This window comes from Denticeps clupeoides, chromosome 9 (genome assembly GCF_900700375.1).
Source record: "Denticeps clupeoides chromosome 9, fDenClu1.1, whole genome shotgun sequence".
NCBI classification, from domain to species: domain Eukaryota; kingdom Metazoa; phylum Chordata; class Actinopteri; order Clupeiformes; family Denticipitidae; genus Denticeps; species Denticeps clupeoides.
In genome coordinates, this window is record NC_041715.1 from 4474992 (window position 1) to 4496859 (window position 21868).

The 21868-nt window shown below is 50.0% G+C and overlaps 3 protein-coding genes across 9 annotated transcripts in view; 2 read left to right on the plus strand and 1 right to left on the minus strand.

The window, feature by feature from the left end:
* The window catches only part of cobll1b (cordon-bleu WH2 repeat protein-like 1b), a 24567-nt gene extending 12293 nt beyond the window's left edge, over positions 1–12274 (plus strand). For 2 of the 5 annotated variants that reach the window (XM_028990981.1, XM_028990985.1), the window contains exons 2-13: positions 405–596; positions 2446–2653; positions 3081–3306; positions 3852–3893; positions 3977–4065; positions 4217–4435; positions 4755–4887; positions 6978–7224; positions 7324–7415; positions 8896–10085; positions 11536–11640; positions 11721–12274. In XM_028990981.1, the coding sequence (XP_028846814.1) occupies positions 405–596; positions 2446–2653; positions 3081–3306; positions 3852–3893; positions 3977–4065; positions 4217–4435; positions 4755–4887; positions 6978–7224; positions 7324–7415; positions 8896–10085; positions 11536–11640; positions 11721–11792 (2815 nt within the window). In that variant the 3' untranslated portion in view covers positions 11793–12274. The remainder of the gene's footprint in view (positions 1–404; positions 597–2445; positions 2654–3080; positions 3307–3851; positions 3894–3976; positions 4066–4216; positions 4436–4754; positions 4888–6977; positions 7225–7323; positions 7416–8895; positions 10086–11535; positions 11641–11720) is intronic. The other 3 variants (XM_028990982.1, XM_028990983.1, XM_028990984.1) reach the window with 3 other exon arrangements.
* Positions 12275–13565: 1291 nt separating this feature from the next.
* Positions 13566–20427, minus strand: LOC114796677 (uncharacterized). 2 transcript variants are annotated; one of them, XM_028991088.1, is made up of 4 exons: positions 20247–20427; positions 19896–20158; positions 18237–18355; positions 13566–14011 (listed from the first exon to the last, which is right to left on the minus strand). In XM_028991088.1, exons 1-4 carry the CDS (start codon positions 20387–20389, stop codon positions 13760–13762), a joined length of 777 nt encoding a protein of 258 aa, XP_028846921.1. In that variant the 5' UTR covers positions 20390–20427; the 3' UTR covers positions 13566–13759. The 2 variants fall into 2 exon arrangements, with proteins under 2 accessions (XP_028846921.1, XP_028846922.1); XM_028991089.1 differs by having other exon boundaries at positions 19896–20362.
* The window catches only part of grb14 (growth factor receptor-bound protein 14), a 42905-nt gene continuing 34951 nt past the window's right edge, over positions 13915–21868 (plus strand). The window contains exons 1-2 of one of the 2 annotated variants that reach the window (XM_028991085.1): positions 13915–13970; positions 21216–21372. In XM_028991085.1, the coding sequence (XP_028846918.1) occupies positions 21245–21372 (128 nt within the window). In that variant the 5' untranslated portion in view covers positions 13915–13970; positions 21216–21244. Of the gene's footprint in view, positions 13971–20612; positions 20793–21215; positions 21373–21868 lie in introns of those variants that run through there. The other variant, XM_028991084.1, reaches the window with a different exon arrangement.

Genomic DNA, 21868 nt, shown 5'->3' on the forward strand with positions numbered 1-21868 from the left:
CAGACAAAGGTGACTTCAAGTCTAACAACTAATTTATACCAAATCCAGGCTGTGTAAAGGTCACCGGCATGTAAATATTGCAGTCCAAGACACAATATTTGCCATGATTATCACCGTTTCAGATAGCTGTGTGACGTCAGGGACAACTGGTGGTAAAGACATACATCAAAATGCAGAAGTCACAATGGGGCATGAACATTTTCAACATTTCTATTGGATTGGACGGAATGGACCAACTTTGAACCTTGGCCATTCTGTTACTGGTTCCTTTTTGTTCCTTATATCCTTGTTCATTTTTGATTGCTTCCAACTTCAAGGACAAAATGTCCACTTGCTGCTGTCACCTGTCATAATATTAGAGTTTATTACATTTTACTGACTTGTCCCTTATTTCTCTCCAATAGAAGATCATCTAAGAGCAAAGCCCCTCCGCCTCCACCGGCCGTGACGGGCCTTGATGGTACACCTTGCTGCTCTAGAGTGCCAGGTTACCCTCACATGGGCATGGAGCAGGAGGAGAACCTGCTGGACCGGGACTTGACCCTGGTGGTGGTGTTGCCTGAGGGAGTGGAGAAGACGGCTGTGGTGCATGGAAGGTGAGAGCCTCAGGTGGCGGAGGAAACGCCTGTTCGCGCCTCCTGTGGGGGTGGCCATTAAAGGTCCTGTGACTAGAATTTATTTATTTGCTTTTATATTGGTCCCCTAATACTGAATCTGAAGTCTCTTTCCAAAATTCAGCCGTGGTCCAGAATTACAGCCACTTTGATCCAGTCCCACAATGAGATTTCCCAGGATGCGCCGTTTCGGTGTCTGTAGCTTTAAATGCTAATAGGGAGGAAAGAGGCGGGACATGGAGGATGGCGGCCTATAGAAGTTCAGGAAGATAACATCAACACGTGATGGAACTAAAAATATACATTCGTGCGCATTTTTACACCCAATCACAGAGCAACTGCAATGCTTTGCACGTTTGGATCCATGACGGTCGGTGGAGATAATGTTTTAGGGGAGGAGTGGGAAATTCTCTGGGTAGAAAAAGCATGAGAAACGGGAGGTAACCTTTCCCCTTATGATGTCATAAGGGGAGAAATTCCAGATCCGACCGTCTGAGCTGCCGCTCTCTGAACAGAGAAGCAGAATGACCAAAACACTCTTTACACCGATCGCCATTTCTAGCCACTGCAGGACCATAGACAGGCTCGGGAAACTCGTATTAATGTTAAATAACCTCACAAAGTGACATTTTATGATGGAGGAATGTTGTTTGTTAAACGCAGCGCTGTGTTTCAGGGCAGAGAAGTCCCTTTTCCTTGATGTGCAATGAAAACTTACTTCATACTGTCCTTATAAAACATCTAAGCCCTTTTTACAAGCCTGTTCCTTGTGGTTATGATGTCACAGCCTTTAGTTTTTCTTTTACGCTTTTGCAACCCAGCCAATCGTTGTTTGATGCCGAACCGCCAGAGGGGTGTGCGTAGCATCAGATGGAAAAATGACACAGTGAAGATGGACCAGGACCAGTTCTTTTTTTTTTTTTTTTTTGTTGCTGGAAACGGGCGGGAGGCAGCGCTGGAAATGTGTGGAGTATGGAACCTTTAACGCTAGGCCTGAGGACAGTTTCTGCGTTTACGGCTCGGCTTGAAAGCCGTCGACCGCTTGGGTCGGAAGTGTTGCTGGTGATCTAGAGACTGGGCCACAGCTTAGTGACCCGAGTTTATAGAGCGACTGCTGCCTTATGGCCTTTCAAGCTAAGACGTAAAAAAAAAAACTGAAGCCAAGTTCAATATAAAAGGATTAAGTGACGCATTCTTCTCCTTCCAAAAAAAAATAAAAAATAGTCTGTTCCACAATCTCTCCCTCTCTTCCACTGTTTTTTTTTTTTTTTTTTAACTCCTCATTACGATCCGGATTAAGCTGTTGGCACTGCGTTTCCCCGGCCCTCTCGGAGACAGGAATGCGGACTCTCGGCTGGAGGGACGAGCAGCGGGGAGCACCGTAGCCCAGAGATTTTCACTTATTCCTGAGGTCCAAGTTGGGGGGGGGGGGTCAGTGGCCTTGCGGTGGAAAATTACTGCACATTTGATCTATCATTTCATCCTCAAGAGAAGGTGTTGCCGATCTTTTTAATTTTTTTGCCAATTTTTAATCTTCGCAAATATACCCTGAAAGAAGCAGCCGGTTCACATGACTGCATGTCTCACATCCCCACGATTGCCGCGGCTCCGTTTCAATCGCGGCTCTGTTTTTATCTCTCTCCGGTGCGGCCATTTCCTCCGGCTGCAGCTCTGATCAGACACAGGGCTTTCCGCCGTGGTATTATCCCAGATAAATTACCCAGGGGGCTTTGCACATGGTGTGATGTCTTCCCCCCTCCCTTCTTCCCGTGTCCTCTGGGTTAATGACATTTTGCATTTTTAATTGTTACGTTTGTCGTTGAACTTTCAGCCAACCCGTGATGGACCTGCTGGTCATGCTCTGCGCGAAGTACCACCTCAACCCATCGGCGCACACCGTCGAGCTCATCTCGGCCAACAGGAACCACATCAAATACAAACCCAACTCCCTCATGGGAACCCTGGAGGCAGAGAAGGTCCTAATCAAGCCAAAGGGATGCGAAGATAAGAACCGAAAGGCCGTCCCTCAGATGCCGGAGGTCAGTCCGACGTCGGCACTGCAGAATCGTTGAGCAATGGTCGCTGTGGGGAAATTAATTCATCCAAAAATAACCATATTGTTTCTGTAACACCTGGCATAGTGCTTTTTATAGACAGAAATCTAGTGGGTAACACACTCGCCTATGAACAAGAAGACCCGGGGGGGTACAGGGGAAGTGCCACCTAATTATTGTGCTTCAGTGGACCGCCAAGGTGCCACTGAGGTCCCCTTGATCAAGGTACCATCCCCACACTCTGTTCTCCGGTGCCTTTCATGGCTGCCCGCTGCTCACCAAGGGTGATAATGCGGAGGACACATTCCGTTGGGTCACCGTGTGCTGTGCTGCAGTGTTTCACAATAAAAAAAAAAAAAAAAAAAGTATTATCCCGTGATCAACTGTCTGGGCGGCTTCTCCTGCTCCTCAGGTAACCGTGCGCCTGGTAATAAACTACAAGAAGACGCAGAAGACCATTCTCAGAGTCAGCCCGAAAGTGCCACTCGGTGAACTCCTTCGCGGCATCTGTGAAAAATGTGAATTTGACTGGAGGACGACGATCTTGCTGAGGGACGTCCATTCGGAGGAGCCACTGGACCTCAACTGTTCCCTAAACGACTATGAGATTCGGGAACTTTATGCCATGCCCACGAAAGGTACAGAAACCTTTTTTCTCTTTAATTTCGAAATGGGTCTGCACTCAGTTGAAAAACCGAGACACATTGAAGGTGTCGGCCACATCAGCGGTGGATCTGGTCTTCAGCCTCTTGATTATCAACACTTTAGTCTCATGGTGAATCTCAGGCATGTGTGCAGAGGTCTAGTTGCAGTTGATGTGAAAGTCAAGTGTTCTGGGCTTCTTTTTATACACCTGAGACCTAACTGATCCATTATTAGTCACAAGTGAAGCTCATATGACAAGGACACAACACTTATGTCTTAGCAAAAATTTACTCAATGGGCTTTGCCAAGCTTTGAATACAAAAATTTTGCACTGAAACATTATTACGAAAGCTGTTGGGAATAAAATGAGCCATTTCTTGTAAAAGAAATGTATTTCAGCGCCACCTGAGGTCAATTTGTACACAAGCGACAAGATTTCTGTCAGGGTCTGTACACTTGAAAAGGACATTCACATTTCACGGCCCAGTGCTGTAACGGTGCAGTAAATTTACTTCCCCACCATTTTTATTGCCTGTAGTTTCAAGCCCAAAGGACTTCCCTCCCTCACCAACGCATTCAGGTAACGTTCTCATCCCCGCCGAAATACGTCATTTCGCTGCTCGTGCAGAGTGATGATGAGGAGGCCGCGCTGCGTTCCTACAGATCCACACTCACCTGGAAGGGACAGGAGCGAGAGGGAAAACAGAGGGCTGCTCGGCATGTTCCGGAAGAGCCGGAAGAAGCCGGACCAGGTGTGCGTTTGGCGAAGGGCCGCAGATGTTTGCTCTGCCGCTTGCTCTTTGAACTATTGGCTTTGCGGACGTTCGTCCTTTGGGGGGGTGTGAGCATGCGGGCTGGCTGAACGCAGGCCCGTGATTGGCTGTTGTGTCTCTTGGCGTCCAGGCCACGGCGGCGAGCGCGCCGGTGTCCCCAGTGCTGAGGAGGCAGCGGCCGGTCAGCATGAGCTCCCTCTGCACGCAGTCGCCGACGTACAACTCCAACACCATGCCGTCCGACGTCCCGAAGAAGAGGCGGGCGCCGCTGCCCCCGGGGATGTTGTCGCAGAGCGTGCCCTCTGACCTCGGCGACTCCCATCTGGAAGCTCAGCATGATGGGAACCAGGTAAACCATCTACTTGCTGCAATTTCCTCTTAATTATGGACGTGTCCCTGAGCACGTCTGTCTTGCATTTCTTTACATTTGGAATCAATATAATATTTTATAATGTTATATTGAATATAGAATATGTTTTTGAAGACTTTCTGTGGTCTTGCTACCTTCACCATGACCTGTGGATTGAAAGGTGGTCACGCACACTTGACAGCCAATCAGAATGCAGGATTCACCCAGGACAAATTGTAATACCTTTAGGCCGTTAACTTGCCGTTATTGGAGGACCCGCGGTGCATGCACTCAATGTCATTTTTTTGTTGTTGTTCAGGACAGAGCCGCGTTGGGTCGGGGGTCGTCATCTGAGTCGTCTCTGAGGAAGACAAAGCGGAAAGCTCCTCCTCCTCCGGTGCCGCCTGCTGCTACGTCCCCATCCGAAGCGCAGTCAGAACGGAGTTCAACAGGTACTCCCCATCTCCGTTCTTTTAAATGGAATGAAATTCTGAGTGCTGTTGGGAGTACACGTGTTCTGATCGTTTAGACTCCATGACGAGTCTATTGTGCCACCAAGTGGCTGAAACGAGACACTACATCTCTCCTTATTAATACCATGTTAATTATTTATTTTCTTTACTTTTTTATTTTTTTTTTCAAGTTCAAAAACTGATGAAAAGCCACCTGCTTTGCTTTCATTCTCCAGGTAAAACGAAATAAATAAGTGGATAAATATAGGATGCACGTCGTACCTGTGCTAAATAAAATTTGTTACACAAATCAGGGACAAATGTAATTTTTTAAAATGCTTTTGCACTTACAGCATGAGATTTTATGGCCTATTATTAACAGTATCGGTCAATACGAAATAAAAAATATATTTAACCAATAATTAAATGGGGCATTAGTTTCTCAATGACAATCACTTCACTTTTGGTTAAATGCAATAGGAAAAAAAAGATGATTTTTGTATTAATGGACAACTGAAGATGCATCGTAAATGTAAAAGGATATTGCATGTGACAGAAGAAAGCATGCACATAGTTACAGTCCCATACACAGACACACCCACACGCACAATCTCTTTTTAACCCTTCCTGCGTCACAACACACACGTACTTTATATATGCTCTGTTCTGATCTTGCTCTCCCTTACTGACTTTTATACAGTTCTTTCTCTTCTCTGACTTGCAGACTCTGTATCACCAGAGGATGGGGTCTGAGCGCTCGACCTGCTTCTGTCCCCTCTTTGCTGAAGTCCACCCGTCCTGTGGTGCCCCTCTTCCTTCTCCTCCCCTTTCCATTTTCTCTGTTCTCCTCCCTCCAGTTTCCTTTGCTATCACTTGCATATTTCGTGTTTGTGCTGTAGTTCCTCAGTGGCACATGCTTACATCCATCTGCAGACCTTTTTTCTGTGTAAACCTTGAACTTTAATATAAGCACAGTTTAGACAATAAAGCAAAACCTCTTTATAAGTGACTATAAGTTACATTCCAGTGACCGAAAGAATGAAACAGCACAGCAGATAACCCTGATAAAAGGTGAACATGGCATTTTAGAAAACGGAGGTCTTTATGAAAATCTGTGCCTTTTAAAAAATCATTTATTATAATTTTTTTTGGCTGTGCATGCTTCACATTGTGGGTTTTTTTTTAGAGCGTGCTTTTTTACTGTGAACACAAGTGTGCTTTTATCTTGGTAAACAAACCCCAACAAAATGGTCCAGTGTGTCTCTGATCCGTTTTACTTCTTTAAAACAAAGAAATAGTTTGTGAAGAAGCGATGGAGCGAGGCTGGAGAGCGCTTGGAAAGCCTGTCATTGCGCTGACTGTGCATTTATTTTCACCCCAGACAAGAACAATCTGGGACTTTTCGAAGGCGCAACATGTTCCCCAAGAGAGAGATCGTCCCACGAGACCGGAGGGTTGAACCTTGTGTTGCCTGATATCAAATGTGTGCTGAAGCCTTTTGGCAGTTTCTGTTTTTTTTTTTATGGCGGATCCAGGGTATGACCGGTTGGGGGGCTTTATCAACTCTGCACTCTCAGATAATAATAATAAGAAATACCAAATAAAGGAGTCTCCTTGTAAAAGTTTTCCTTCTCTTCTCTTGATCTGTCCCCCCCTGCCGACTTCAGATAATTGACTTCAAAGAGTTAAAAAAAAAAAAAAAAAGCCCACCGACCAGACCCCCGTCTCCATCAGCCTCCCCTCGCGTCCCGCTGCAGATCAGAGCTTTGGAGCGACTGCCTGCTCTCCGCTCGCTGTTCCTCTGTGGCCGCCCTTGAAGTGCTGTGTGAGCAAAAGTGGGGGAAGGAAGAAAAAAAAAAAAACAGGGGGGGGCGGGGGTAACGTGGGACGCGAGATGTCTTAATTAAGAGCAATTCGCGCTGTCTGAAGTCCGCCTCATGCTGAGACTGAGTCTTCACAGGCCCCGCTGCCAATATTAATATTAATAACAGACCACTTTATTAGGGCCATTACGCAACGCGCTGGTGCGCCCAGAGCCCCGTTTGAAGAGCCCTGACTGACCACTGACGAAACTTAACGCAACTTTACAGGCTGTGCTTCCCATGATGCTCTAGGAGCCCCGCTGCAGGACACCCTGGAGGGGATAGAGGAACAGGAAGAGACGGGACCACCAGACACCTGTCACTCTCCGGACGGGGACAGCGGGAGCCTCGACCTCTCGGTGGACTCCGGGAGGCCGGGCGCCGCCTCGCCATCGTGCGACGCGGACATGCTGAGCCTGGCGACGTGCGAGGACGCGGGGGAAGATCGGTCGTGTGACCTGTCCTCGCATGGCGAGTACGAGCGCTCGGAGAAATCGCTGTTCTTCGGACAGAGTGTCTCTCGTCTTTCTTGTCCCTAAGCTTTTCATGGACTTCTTGGTATTGTTTGTTTCAGCAGCCTGGCGGACGCTTCAGGGAGAGACGAGGAGTTCGGCGATCAAACGGCAAATGCAGGGATGCAGGTGGATCTTCACCACGACGAGGATGGTGAGTTGAGTACGTGGATCTCTGGGTCTCTACCCACCAGTAACAGAATCAGAACCGCGTTTATTGGCCAAATGTGTGAGCGAACACAGTAGATTCCAGTCGGTTGTGTCTCTCAACATACAATGTACTGATAGATGCTGATAAGGTGGTAGTAGCCTAGTGGGTAACACACTCACCTACGAAACAGAAGAGGCAGGTTCAAACCCCACTTACTACCATTGTGTCCCTGAGCAAGACTATTAACATTTACATTTACCGCATTTATCAGACGCCCTTATCCAGAGCGACTTACAATCAGTAGTTACAGGGACAGTCCCCCTGGAGCAACTTAGGGTAAGTGTCTTGCTCAGGGACACAATGGTAATAAGTGGGATTTGAACCTGGGTCTTCTGGTTTATAGGCGAGTGTGTTACCCTCTAGGCTACTACCATCCCATATTAACCCTGAGTGTCCCCAGGGGGGGACTGTCCCTGTAACTACTGATTGTAAGTCGCTCTGGATAAGGGCGTCTGGTAAATGCTGTAAATGTAGATGCATGTCAGCATCATCACCAACATCACATCTCATCACCAGTGGTCCCTTGGTCAGAAACGTTAATGTTTACAAACGTTCCAAATACGATAAAATGACAGGAATGAAAGGAAATGTTCTCTAAAAGCTGAAACATGCAAGTGTTTGGAATATTGCATGGTAGTGATAACATCATCTTGTAACAAATAGCTCTGAAATTTGAGGATATGAATGAATAAGTCCAGGGGCCAATTTGAGTGACCGTGGAGACGCCAAAGATCACCTGAACCGTAGAACGTTTTTGGTGGAGCAACCTCTGCTGGAGCTGATGTTCTGCAATTTGCCCATCATTCTCCTCTAATGCTCCATGGTGCCCAACGTAGCTGATGTTACCATAATCTTAGTTACTGTTCAGAAGATTGGAGATGTTCAGTACTGTGAGGGGGTGTGGGAAAGCTGCCGGGAACTGTGAAAATTAAAAATATGCACACCTCTGTAGCCGGATTCATGAGCGAAAGTGTGGAGATTTTGAATCAAATCTATGTATATTTTTTTGGTGAACAAATACTTGACACACTCAATATTGTCCTGCAGCCTAGATAAACAGTCTTCGTTGTGTTAGTGTCTAAAATATTTACACTGTACCATAAATGCCTAATAAATGCCAATGAGTATGAGTTACAAGGTTATAAGGTTATAAACTGGCCAATGAGGGCACTTTAGTTAATTAATATTCCCAAAACTCCCATGCTCCAGAGTTTTAACGAGAGTAGGGACATTGGACGCAGTAAAATTGCCTCACGTCCACGGAATGTGTTTTATAGATTTTAATTTTTTCTTTTTTTTTTTTTTTTTTTTTGCATGGATTTTATGTTTTTATGAACTATTGATGAGTTCACTCTGGCCCGTTGAACTCTGTTTATCTTTCTAATCCAATAAAAAGGACAAACAAAATGAAATCGTTTTTCAGGATTTGCCGGGCAACCCAAGGAGCCGGGGCAGGACGGGAGCCCAGAAGCCGTTTCAACCACTCAGGAAGCCAGTGTGGCGCCCACACAGGCCGAGACCGGGACACAGACTGCGGGCGGGGCCAACGCTGAAAGCTCTCCTCGGGGTCTGGACCACCTCCCGCCACCTCCCGCAGGCTCCTCCAGCCCTGATCTTCCAGCACCCGGGCCGGCTGGCCTTAAGAGGGACATGGCCACGTCTACGGAGGAGCTCCGCGCTCTGGGCAGTGGCCCGGTTGACCGCCGTTATCCTGCTGCTACTTCGGTTAAAGGAGGGCCCGTCTACTTCACCGAGGCTGAGCCCAAACCAAAGCCATCCAACGAGCTGACCAGGGACTACATACCCAAGGTGGGCATGACCACCTACACCATAGTGCCTCAGAAGTCCCTGGAGAAGCTCCGCTTCTTCGAGGTGGAACTGACACTGGAGGCACCTGCCATTCCTGCGGGGACGGAGAGAGCGGCAACAAGTCCAGACCAAGTGTCAACGGGAGCCAAGGCCGTGGGAAGTTTGGCGAAGAACTGCGCTTCTGCTCCGCCACCAGGGAGCGCAGTCGAGCTGAGGAGCTCACCTCACAGGCCAGATTTGCCCCCACCACCACCACCACCCGCCGCGACACCTCCAGCCAGCGCCACCACTGAAGAGCTGGTCCAGGCCGGATCCACGGCAGCAGAGGTCAAGGAGAAGAAGGTTCCACCCGCAACTAAGCCCAAACCTGCCTCTTTCCGCTTGCCGCAGCACAAAAGAACGCCGGGGTTTTACGTGACCTCGGCAGCGGAGAAGGATCCGGGCAGTCCAACGAAAGTCCAGAGCCCTCGGGCCGCGGGCGAAGCCGACGGGAGCGTTCCTCTTCCACCCCCACCCGTGTTCGTGGAAGAGGACGAGGCGCGAGGGCCCAAACGCAGTCCGGCGGAGGCCGGCGGCCCCCCGGCCTCGCCCAGCCTCAGCCTGGAGAAGCTCCGCAGCTTCGCGGCGCCGCGGCCCTACACCCCCGCCGTGACCTCGCGCTTCGCCCAGGCCGTGTCCTCTGCCGTCAAGAGGTCCCAGTCCCTTGGCCACGCCCCCGCGATTCAAAGTGCTCACAAGGTGCCTTTCCATTCGCTGTCTGACCACAGTCCAGTCACAGAGCTGTCGCCTCCCTTCAAGAGCAAGGTGAGTTTCATTAACGCTTGCGACTAATCTCCATCACGAACCAGGTTGTCGTAAAGTCATCTCACGAGAAATTGAAATGTATAGAAATGTAATCATTTATATTTACGCCATTTAACAGACGCCCTTATCCAGAGCGCGTTACAGTCAGTAGATACAGGGACAGTCCCCCCCTGGATACACTCAAGGGTTAAGTGTCTTGCTCAGGGACACGATGGTAGTAAGTGGGATTTGAACCTGGGTCTTCTGGTTCATAGGCGAGTGTGTTACCCGCTAGGCTACTACCACCCTACACCCTCGAAATTCTTCATTTAATGTAATTCTACAATAAATAGACCTTTTGTATGTGTACCATATTACCAAATGAAAAAGTGATTTGCGATATATAGGTTGGTAGTGGCCTAGTGTGTAAGACACTCACGTCTGAATCAGAAGTGCACAAGGTCCCAGGTTCGAACCCCACATACTACCATTGTGTCCCTGAGCAAGACACTTAACCCTGAGTGTCTCTAGGGGGGGGACTGTCCCTGTAACTACTGACTGTAAGTCGCTCTGATTAAGGGCATCTGGTAATGTAAATGTAAGTAGTGACAAGTAATCATTTTTTATTTAATTAATAGAATTGTGATTTTGATTTGAACACTGCTGTGTTTGGAAAGTTAAGTTGTCCAGCCCACGCGCAAGTGTGAGTGCGTCCCCGCTGAGAGCCTATGGTCCTCCTCGGGTGTTTGGTATGCGTGTTGGGTGTCAGGCAATCCCAGCTATGTGTGTCCGCTGTGGGACTTTCTTGCCCGTGACCGCGCTGGCTCCATGAAAGAGAACGCAAGGTGCTGGGGTGATGGTGACATCTCGGTCGCGCTGTGCCTCGGGGGATTCTCTCTCTCTCTCTCCTCCCGCCTCCGTGTTTGTGTACGGTTTGCGGCCGAGTCCTGTTTTCACACAACAGTCCAAATACCGTTCGGCGCGGGACCTTTAAATCGTGCAAAACTATTCCGATGTCATCCAACCTTCTCCCTCCTGCTGTGAAAAATGGCACAATTGGCTGCGTTTTTCCCAATTACATCTCAGTTGCCTGTTTAATAGTTTATTTTGTTTGTTGAAAAAAATTTTTCATGAATCATAAAAATAAACAAAACAAAAAAAAAAAAAACGTTGAACTTAATGCATTTGACTCAATGGCGGGTGTCCGGTAAGACCATGTAAGTGTCAAATGGATGAACCAGGCAGGCCCCTAGGCCACCATGCCCCGCTTTGTGTGTTTTGGGGCAGTGGTGGCCTAATCGGAAGGGTACCACGGTGCCCCCCCGGGTGCCTGTCAAGGGTGACGGTTAAATGAAGAGACCACGTTTCACTGGGTCACATGTGACAACTAATCGCTTTCACTTGACTGTGTGTGTGTGTGTGTGTGTGTGTGTGTGTGTGTGTGTGTGTGTGTGCTGGCTGACGCGTGAAGGCGATGGACAACGGCGAGACCGGAGAAAAGAGCCCGGGCCTTCGCGGCGGCAGTGTCTTCGCCACTTGCCCGTCCACCGAAGCGCTTCGGAGCAGCGCGGTTGTTGTAGGTTGTGCGACTGATGCATGGTTTATGGCCCTGTGAACGCACAAAACAAGCTGCTGTCATTTCTCTCTCTCCCTCAGGTGCCGGTCCCGTGTCCGTCTGTGATGGTGATGGAGGGTTCGGCCAGCCTGCCGACAGCCAATGAGGAGTAGGGATTTCGTCGCCCAGTTTTTCCTGATGATTTTTCAGTTTTGGTGTGTGTCACTGTGCGCAGGATTCCCGTCAGCCTGATTTTCTAAGTTAATCTTCCCCAAACACACAATTTTTGTATATTGACTTCTGATAAATAGATATATTATATGTACATGGTATATGTTAATTTGAGGGCTCCTTCATTCTGTATGAATAATTTTGTATATGTTCAGATTGTTATTTTTTAATTTTATGAGTTGCTTCCTTTTTAAATTATTAGTTATTAAAAAAAAAAGAAAAAAAGAATTATAACGCTGTAATGTGAAAGCGCGGTACTTCCATAAATCGGTTTATGCTTCTGAGTTCACTTTATACTGCATTATTTTATTTTTTTCCCTTAAATTTGGTCAAATGAGTTGTGCCCATTAAGACACTGGTGTGTTCCTTATTTGAAGAAACGAAAACTGCTGTAACCCGAAGGTATTAAAATATTTGAACTGTACATCATGTTTCTTGTTTTTATTTTTATGCTTCATCTTGCCTGTTGAGTATTGCCTTAATGCTTTAAATTAGATTTTTTTTTTTATAATATTATAATAATATAAGTAGTTGGAGCTGAAGTACTTACACTAGCATTACATTATTATTCACTTGACGTTCTTTGCATGGTGGGAGATTTGAAGGGGGTGTTGAGCAGCTGAATGACACTTAATGAGTAAATTTACAGTAAACCTCGGGCTGTGCTGGAGAAAAGCGTGGGGCGCTCAGGAGGGTGCTGCTGAGACGGGGCGTGTGGTCTATGGATTATTAGGCTATTGACACACGGCAATGTGCAAATGCTTTAGGGGCAAAACCAGTGAGAAGAAACCACCGTTGATCTGAGCTAATGCAATATCAAACATTGATCAAATATCAATGTGTGCAGATGTGTGTGTTGGATCAATGAGTGCGTCTCCGGTTCTCCTATTCTTCTCTGAGCAGCAGAACAATGCTTGCAGGAGATAGGGCCCGTCAAAGCCCGTTGGGACATACTGTATGTGATTTTGGGCTATACAACAATCCTGAAAGGCCACTGAGGTCCCCTTGATCAAAGCACCATCCCCACACACTGCTCCCCGGGCACCTGTCATGGCTGCCCACTGCTTACCAAGGGTGATGGTTAAATACAGAGGACACGTTGTGTGACCGTGTGCTGTGCTGCACTGTCACTTCACTTTCACTTCACAACCCCAGAATTGGGAGAGTTGGCATTTCATCTCTTACCTTTCAAATGAATGAAGTACATTTACATTTAATGCATTTGGCAGACGCCCTTATCCAGAGCGACTTACAACGTGCTACCATATTACCATGGATGAAGTGATCAGTTCTGGTTCACTAGGACCCCCAAATATGAATACAATCTTTTTATTCACTCTGTTGTAGATTCTGTACACAAGTTCGACAATAAGAAGGTTCCAAGTTAATCTAAATATTCTCTAAAGAGGAAGGTCTTGAGCTGCCGTGTGAAGGTGCTCAGTGACTGAGCTGTTCTGACCTCGAGGGGACGTTCATTCCACCACCGAGGGGCCAAGACGGAGAAGAGTCTAGATGAATGTCTTCCTTTCCCTTCAGAGATGGAGGGACCAGGCGAGCAGTACTGGAGGCTCGGAGTATACGAGGTGCAGTGCGAGGTGTAATAAGGGCTGTGAGGTAGGATGGAGCTACTCCATGTTTGGCTTTGTAGGCCAGCATCAGTATTTTGAACCTGATGCGTGCAGCTACTGGGAGCCAGTGGAGGGAACGTAGCAGAGGGGTGGTGTGGGAGAACTTGGGAAGGTTGAAGATCAGTCGTGCTGCTGCATTTTGTATGAGTTGTGGAGGTCGGATGGTACGTAGAGGTAGACCAGCTAGAAGGGAGTATTTGCAATGAAGTTACAAAACCACTTAATCGCCGGTTCCATGTTTGTCTGGAGCACTTGTGGACATTGTTGGCGCCCTCGGCGCTTCATACGCGCCACGACTGCGCTCCGGCGCAAAGGTCACGGGTTCCAGCCCGACCGGGAGACGCGGCGTGGGCGGGCACCTTCCTCTCCCTCCCTTCCCTCCTTCCTTCCTTCTTCCGTGGCCGGAACCGGCGGCGGACTGACGGACGGACGGAGCGGGAACGGGAGCGGGCGGCGGCGGCGAAGAGGACTCGGCGGGAGGAGGGCGTACAGGTAACGAGTCGGGTTCGCGGCGACGCCCGAGGAGAAGGAAGCTAAAAAAAAAAAAAATCGCATGCATTTAAACCCGCGACCAACTACCCCCACTCTCCGTGGGTTTTTTTTTTGTGTTTTGCCGCATTTTCCACGGGCTTGCATGCATGCATGCATGCATTCATGCAAAAAAAAAAAAAAGCTTGTTCTTTTGAAGCTTTCAGCGACAGTTGGACGCGACGGGACACTTTGGACCTCGGTGCGGTGGTACAGTAGCTGTACAGTGGACGTGCAGCGCATGCATGCGTGCATATAAACGTCTATATTAAATTATTCATACACGCACACACACACGTATCTATATATTTTAACCCGCCGACACGCGGAACATCGACGTTCCGACCCCTCAAGCCCGATCTGCCGCCATCTGTTGCGGAGAGAGTCGAGGTGCACGTCGCGTCCGTGGTCCCGGGACCGAACCCCCGTGCAGAAATCACGGAGGCTTATAAAATGTCAGGGGAAAAAACCCAGCAGAGCTCGGCAAGTAACTGGTGGATTTAGAGGACGCGTTTCAAAGAACGTGCTAAAAAGTGTGTTTTTGTTCCCTGCGTGAAAGTAAAGGATTTGGAATTGGCAAAAATAAAATGTCTCATGGCGTCAGAAGTGCCATGAATCGCAATTGGCCTTCGGTCCTTTGAAAACGCTCTGCCCGGAGATAAAGTGCGCTCCCAAATCATTCCCACTTTCCTGCAACCGTGAAAGAAATGATGCTTTCGGGCCCTTGGAGCGCCGTACAGTCAGTAGGGACAGGGACAGTCCCCCCCTGGACACACCCAGGGTTAAGTGTCTTCTTGTGGGACATGGTGGTAGTCAGTGGGGTTCGAACCCGGGTCTTCTGGTACACAGGCGAGCGTGTCAGCCCTCTAGGCCACGTGGCGGTGGCGTGATTTACATTTACGGCAGTTACCAGCCTTATCCAGAGCGACTTACAATCAGTAGTTACGGGGACAGTCCCCCCCCTGGAGACACTCAGGGTTAAGTGTCTTGCTCAGGGACACAATGGTAGTAAGTGGGGTTCGAACCCGGGGTCTTCTGGCGGTGGCGCGATCGCACGTTGTTTTGGACATAGCCATGGCGTCGGGGGGGGCCCAGGAGAGCCCGGGGCCCTAATTATCTTGCCCTCGAGTCCCTTGTGCATCTGGGCCCGTGCCACGCGATCGTCACCCCCTCAGCCGACCGGGGGACCGGTTTTCTTCTCTCCGTGGGACGTCCTACGTTCGGAGCGAGAAACGCCTGCTATTCTAACACATTCTATGTGGATTATCCACTTTTATCCTTATAAAAGGCGGATTACCGTGGGGAAGAAAGCAGTTTATGTTCCCCGCGTTTCTCGCCGCGCTTGGAACAAATTGTTATCCGCGTACGTCAGAAGATCGCAGACAACTGAAGCCAGTCGGTTTTATGCGCGAGCGTAGCTACCACGAGGCAACCGACAGAAGTTGTGTTGGAAAAGTCTTGAGGTCTATTTTGGAGAAAGGGTGCGGCCCCTGATCGCTTGTCGTAATATTAGGATTTTTCAATATTAAAATATTTTTTTTCAGGGAGCCGGGATTTCTCTGGGTTCATTTACCTCGCAATCCGCAGAAGTACAGGAATCCGAGTTGTAGTAATTAGAACAAATCCTCCAGGCCGCCTCTAGCTTCGGGCCTTCTAATCTGCTGCGTTCACGTTTTCGAGTCTTTAGTATTTTTGCACTCTACTCGGGATAATTCCTTTTCCGGGAGAGTTGGGGGGGACGGCAGAAATCGCGCCTCATGCACGAACGTGGGTGCACGTTTGTACGTTGCCAAAAATTCACCGCGAAGTACATCTGGGGGAATCTGCCGTCCCAAACGCGAATTAGAATGCCGCGTTATCCTTATGGGGCAGTGGTGGCCTAGCGGTTAAGGAAGCGCCCCCCCGTAATCAGAAATGTTGCCGGTTCGAATCCCGGTCCGCCAAGGGGTGCCACTGAGCAAAGCGCCGTCCCCACACGCTGCTCCCCGGGCGCCTGTCATGTCCCCCCACTGCTCACCAAGGGCGATGGGTTAAATGCAGAGGACACATTTCACCGTGTGCACCGTGTGCTGTGCTGCTGTGTATCACAATGACAATCACTTCACTTTTTTCGGACAGTTTTAAAGCCGTCTGAAGAAGCGTGGCTTCTGCTTTTTTGATGCCGCAGACCAAGAAAGGCTCTTTTACTCATCAGTTCTTCACCCCGCACCGTCAGTCAATGTTTGCAAAACATTGTGTATTGTGTATTTGCCAAAATATGGTTTCATCTCTTAAAGATGCCCCCCGCGAGCGGGAGTTTATTGTGCGCCCGTGATAAGTTGGTTCGATTGTGCGTATCGCTCTCGGCCTCTTCCCACAACAGCCTCGGCTTTCAGGGCGCCGCCGGTCCGCGGCCACGTCGGCACGCTCAGCCTCCGCCGCGGCTGTTTTGTGCATTAGGGAGCGGCACGTTTACGAGGCCCGCGCTGCGTTTTTTTTTCTCCGCGCACCTCGAGCGGCCGAGTTGAAGAAAGGACAGGGAGAAATGTTGGCAAGTTACATAAAACCGTTCTGTCACCAGGTTTTGTCTATTGTTAATCCGCCAGCATGAGGTGTTTTGGCCGTCCAGTCATGCACAAAATGGCTCATACAATGACCCCCCCCCCCAGCCGCCTGGCACCCCCCCCCCCAAATCAACAGGAGTGTCCTCCCCTGCACCAAGGGAAACCTGTCGAAAGGGGCCGAGCGTGATCTTGAGCCGCGTTCCTCCGTCGCCGCTGTCCGGGGTCTGCCGGGGACACTGGACTTTAGTCCCGCGGAACGCCGTTTTCCCGTCGAACGCTCCAGTACAGTGAAATCAGATAATTTGGCCATGTCCGATTTCAATTTCATTTTCATTTAAATTTATGCCATTTGGCCGACGCCCTTATCCAGAGCGACTTACAACGTGCTACCGGACAGTCCCCCCCTGGAGCAACTTAGGGTTAAGTGTCTTGCTCAGGGACACAATGGTAGTAAGTGGGATTTGAACCCGGGTCTTCTGGTTCATAGGTGAGTGTGTTACCCACTAGGCTACTACCACATCAGCTTTGTTTTCACTGCAACTGAATCATAGGATAAGCTGATCCAAAACCGTCCTCTTGTAACTGGAAGTGGCCTAGTGGTTCTCGCCGGGGGGGCTGTCCCTGTAGCTACTGATTGTAAGTCGCTCTGGATAAGGGCCGTAAATGTGAAAATGTCTGATAAATGCTGTAATTGTAACTGGCACGTATGCGAAATGCATTCTGGGATGTCAGTTGTGGCCGCTCGCTGGGTCGGCAGCTGGCTCGGCAGGTCAAAACATGTCTTTATATATGTACAGGGGGGGGCCATTTATATGGATACACCTTAATAAAATGGGAATGGTTGGTGATTTTAACGTCCTGTTTGTGGCACATTAGTATATGTGAGGGGGCAAACTTTTCAAGATGGGTGGTGACCATAGTGGCCATTTTGAAGTCGGCCATCCAACTTTTGTTTTTTTCAATAGGAAGAGGGTCATGGGACATGGGATCATGGGATCATTTATTGGTAATTTCACAAGAAAAACAATGGTGTGCTTGGTTTTAAAGTAACTTTATTCTTTCATGAGTTTCTGACCACTTATAAAATGTGTTTAATGTCACCAACCATTCCCATTTTATTAAGGTTTATCCATATAAATGGCCCAACCTGTATATAAAATGCGTATATATGTACTGAACACTCTAATCTGAGAACTTTTGAAAGAGGCAGGTTTTCAGTCGTCACCCGAACCTGTTTTTTTTGTTCATGCTGTTGCAGTATTGGAACGATAACACCGTACAGATGACGCATCCGTAATTCGAATACGGATTTAAACTCAAATGCAAGACCTACAGGATCGCATTTTAGTCAATCAGTACTTGTTGAAATAGCGGCGCGGGGACCGCCGGCCACGCCCTCCCGAACGTGCGCTGGCAGGCCGCCTTCAGTAGGTCGCACTGCAAAAGGTCAGATTCGTGGCTCTAATGCGCAGTTACGCTCCGGCGCGGCGGTCTAAGAATAACCGTTTCTGCTCCGTCCATAAGCGATGATCTGGGCCTCGAAATTCGGGGAGCCGAAAATAGAGGACCGTCGCGGACATGATAATTACGGCCGGGCCGGATCGCCGAGCCGGACGGACTGCTTAGTCATTTAGGGTTAAAGAGGCAGACGGCGGCATATTAGTGCGGCGGCGTGTTTACCACTCGCCTGATTGGAGCCGACGTGTTTATTTTTGAGGGCGGCGGGGACGTCGGACGGCTTCCGAGCTTCACCCAGCCGCGTAGGATCGTTTCCCCATACGCAGCCGAACGTAAAATACACACGTGCTAGCAAAAAAGGAGAAAAATTAAATGTCATTTCTCCCGAAAATCCTCTGGCGTGTAAAAGTATTTTTAAATAATAAATAAAAACATTTTGTGGTTAGAAAGGCTGAAATGCGTTGTTGTGTAGGGTGTAGGATGCGCACGCCGAACACAAAGTTTTTTACCTTCTCCTACTATGTTAAAATAGAGTGGTAGTAGCCTAGCGGGTAACACGCTCGCCTGTGAAGACCCAGGTTCAAACCCCACTTACTACCATCATGTCCCCGAGCAAGACACTTAACCCTGAGTGTCTCCAGGGGGGGACTGTCCCTGTAACTACTGATTGTAAGTAGGGTGGTAGTAGCCTAGTGGGTAACACCCTCGCCTGTGAAGACCCAGGTTCAAACCCCACTTACTACCATCATGTCCCCGAGCAAGACACTTAACCCTGAGTGTCTCCAGGGGGGGACTGTCCCTGTAACTACTGATTGTAAGTAGGGTGGTAGTAGCCTAGTGGGTAACACGCTCGCCTGTGAAGACCCAGGTTCAAACCCCACTTACTACCATCATGTCCCCGAGCAAGACACTTAACCCTGAGTGTCTCCAGGGGGGGACTGTCCCTGTAACTACTGATTGTAAGTAGGGTGGTAGTAGCCTAGTGGGTAACACCCTCGCCTGTGAAGACCCAGGTTCAAACCCCACTTACTACCATCATGTCCCCGAGCAAGACACTTAACCCTGAGTGTCTCCAGGGGGGGACTGTCCCTGTAACTACTGATTGTAAGTAGGGTGGTAGTAGCCTAGCGGGTAACACGCTCGCCTATGAACCAGAAGACCCGGGTTCAAATCCCACTTACTACCATCGTGTCCCTGAGCAAGACACTTAACCCTGAGTGTCTCCAGGGGGGGACTGTCCCTGTAACTACTGATTGTAAGTAGGGTGGTAGTAGCCTAGCAGGTAACACGCTCGCCTATGAACCAGAAGACCCGGGTTCAAATCCCACTTACTACCATCATGTCCCCGAGCAAGACACTTAACCCTGAGTTTCTCCAGGGGAGGACTGTCCCTGTAACTACTGATTGTAAGTAGGGTGGTAGTAGCCTAGTGGGTAACACCCTCGCCTGTGAACCAGAAGACCCGGGTTCAAATCCCACTTACTACCATCGTGTCCCTGAGCAAGTCACTTAACCCTGCGTCTGATAAATTATGTAAATGTGAGTGTAAAATATTTTTTAAAAAACGATATTTCGGCATCTTATTCTCCCGTCTCGGCCCCCGTTGGACCAGAGCGCCTGGAAAAGTTGGCGGCCCGAAAATAGCTGCGGCCCTCCTCGCCGTATACTAATGTAATTAGAAAGCATTTGCATTGAGCGATAGTGGAGGAATGCGTTCCGGCTCGGGGGCTATTTTTGCTGCTTGGCTTAAATGACCTTGCCGCGGGCCCCGGCGGGGCTTGGGTGGGCGCGCACACACACTCAACGCGCAGCCCTTCACACCGTCCGCAGCCTCCCCGGCGGTTCACGCGCGTCTCCAAGGAGCCCACGGCTATCGGTTTTACCTCACCTGTCCCCTGTGTTGCCATTTCCGGTTGCCTCGGGCGGCCATTGTGCTCCACGCAAGTCGGCTCGGCCTCCGGAGAGGGGGGACTCCATTCACGCGATGGTGTCCGACTTGAAAAGGTAACCTGACCCCACCGGGCCGGGGTTATTGTGGCCGTCCCTCGGCTGAAGGCCCTGTGGGCCTGGAGTGCATTACCGGCGGACACGCAGTCACCCGTCCCCGATGGCGGTGAAGCCCCTAATTTCCATTTAATTGTCCTGCGCTGCCTTAAACCAAAAAAAAGGAAGGAGGAGAGGGACACGGGGGTGACACAAAAGCCCGGTGAGTGTGAGACGGGGAAAAGAGAGGACTTACTGTTCTCGGGGCAGCGCGGGGTGCCCTTGCCGTTGAAACCGGCAGACAGGAGATGACAGATGTCCCCGACGGAACCCGGAGACGGTAAAACCGACGGCGCCGCTGTATTTTTTTGCGTTGCTTGTCCCCCCCCCCCCCCACATCAGTTTTACAGGCTCGGTGACAGCATATTGTCAATGAGGCCAGATGTTTGTCCCTCGGCGCGTCTCTCCTGTGCCCCGGCGCGTACTTATTTGTCTTTACCCCCCCCCCCCCCCCCCCCCCCATCCCTTTCTGCCCTGCCCACCCGCTCGGGTCCGTCCGGCTGTGACGTAGGGACCCCGCTCCGTCCACGCCGCGCTCCGTCCCCTCTCCGCTCAGTCTCGCTCGGCGCACGCCGGGCTTAAAGTGCGCGCGGGACCGGAGTGCGAAGTCCGCCACAAAGGAACAGTTGGTCTTTTCGGTCTGGCCGGCCTCCAGGGCTCATTACCGAACTAAAGTTGCACACCGACAGAGAAGAAACCATTTTGTGCCTCCAGGAGTGGCGCACAGGTCTTGCTTTGCCAGGTACTACAAAAAAAAAAAAAAAAACACACAACGCCGGTTTGAGATTTTAAAATTTCTTTCTCCTTCGTCTTCTGTTTTTTTTTTTTTTTTTTTTTTTTTTTTCTATTCTCCGCTCGCCGCGAACGGCTTTTTCGAGTCACCGCGTTTAAAAATAACTTTATTGTGGAGGATCATGTTTTGGTGAGGAATGATTGGCCGGCCCCGCCGCGGCGGGCGGCCTGACGGAGGGCAGATGAGGCAGGGAGGCTCGAGTCGTGGGCGCCGCGGGACAGAACGCGCTCGCTCGCTCGCTCGCTCGCTCTCTTCCTCCCGTCCAGTCCCTCCCTCGCCCTGCCCGCCGCCGACCGGCTCGCCCACAAGCAGACACCGGAACACTCCTCTCCTTCTTCTTCCTCCTCTCCTTCTTCTCTCTCTCCTCTCCAGATGATGCCCTGGCGCCCCCCGCGAGGGATATGAGTAAGACGCTGGAGGACATACGCAGCTCTGACGGCCTCGGCGAGAAAGCGGCCCTCTTCCGTGACGCGAGGGGCCTGATCCCGCTGCGCGCGCCCTCGCTGCCGAGCCGGACCGCGGCCAATAGGTACGCCGACCGCGGCCTCCGTCTCCCCCGTCCCCTCCCAGGCGTCCTCCACCTGCGCGCGCGGCACCTGCCGGGCTGGGACGAAGGGCGAAGGCGCCGCGCTTGCGCTGCCTTCCGATACCGCAAGCGCGGTTAATGGTTGACGCGTTTGACCAGCGAGCACATGCAGCGCGCCCTCCCGCCGGAGGATAGTGCGCCTTTTGTGTTCTCGAAAAAAACAAAAAAAAAAAAATTCTGTATATTTGGGTGGACTTTGCACCTGTGAAAACCTGCGGCGATTTCGGCACAAGTTCCTGCCGGCGAGAGGAAGCACCTGCTACTTGTCTTGTTGCAATTAGCCACCGGGCGCCTGCCGAGTCCGCGTGGAGACGCGTGCAACATTTCCTCTCGACGCCGGGATCCTTCTTTTTCTGCCCTTTTTTTTTTGGGGGGGGGGGGGCATTGTGTTTTCGGCACAAGCGGATTTAATGGACGCGGCGCCCCATGTGGAGGGAAC

What these genes read in the sequence shown, in the direction of transcription:
- LOC114796677 (XM_028991088.1), bottom strand. Translation starts at nt 20,389, where the DNA reads ATGTGGGGGGGGGGGGGGACAAGCAACGCAAAAAAATACAGCGGCGCC. An exon ending in CCCGCGCTGCCCCGAGAACA is followed by an intron (nt 20,159 to 20,246) that starts GTAAGTCCTCTC and finishes TTTTGGTTTAAG; the next exon opens with GCAGCGCAGGACAATTAAAT. An exon ending in AACACGTCGGCTCCAATCAG is followed by an intron (nt 14,012 to 18,236) that starts GCGAGTGGTAAA and finishes TTTTTTTTTTAG; the next exon opens with CTTCCTTCTCCTCGGGCGTC.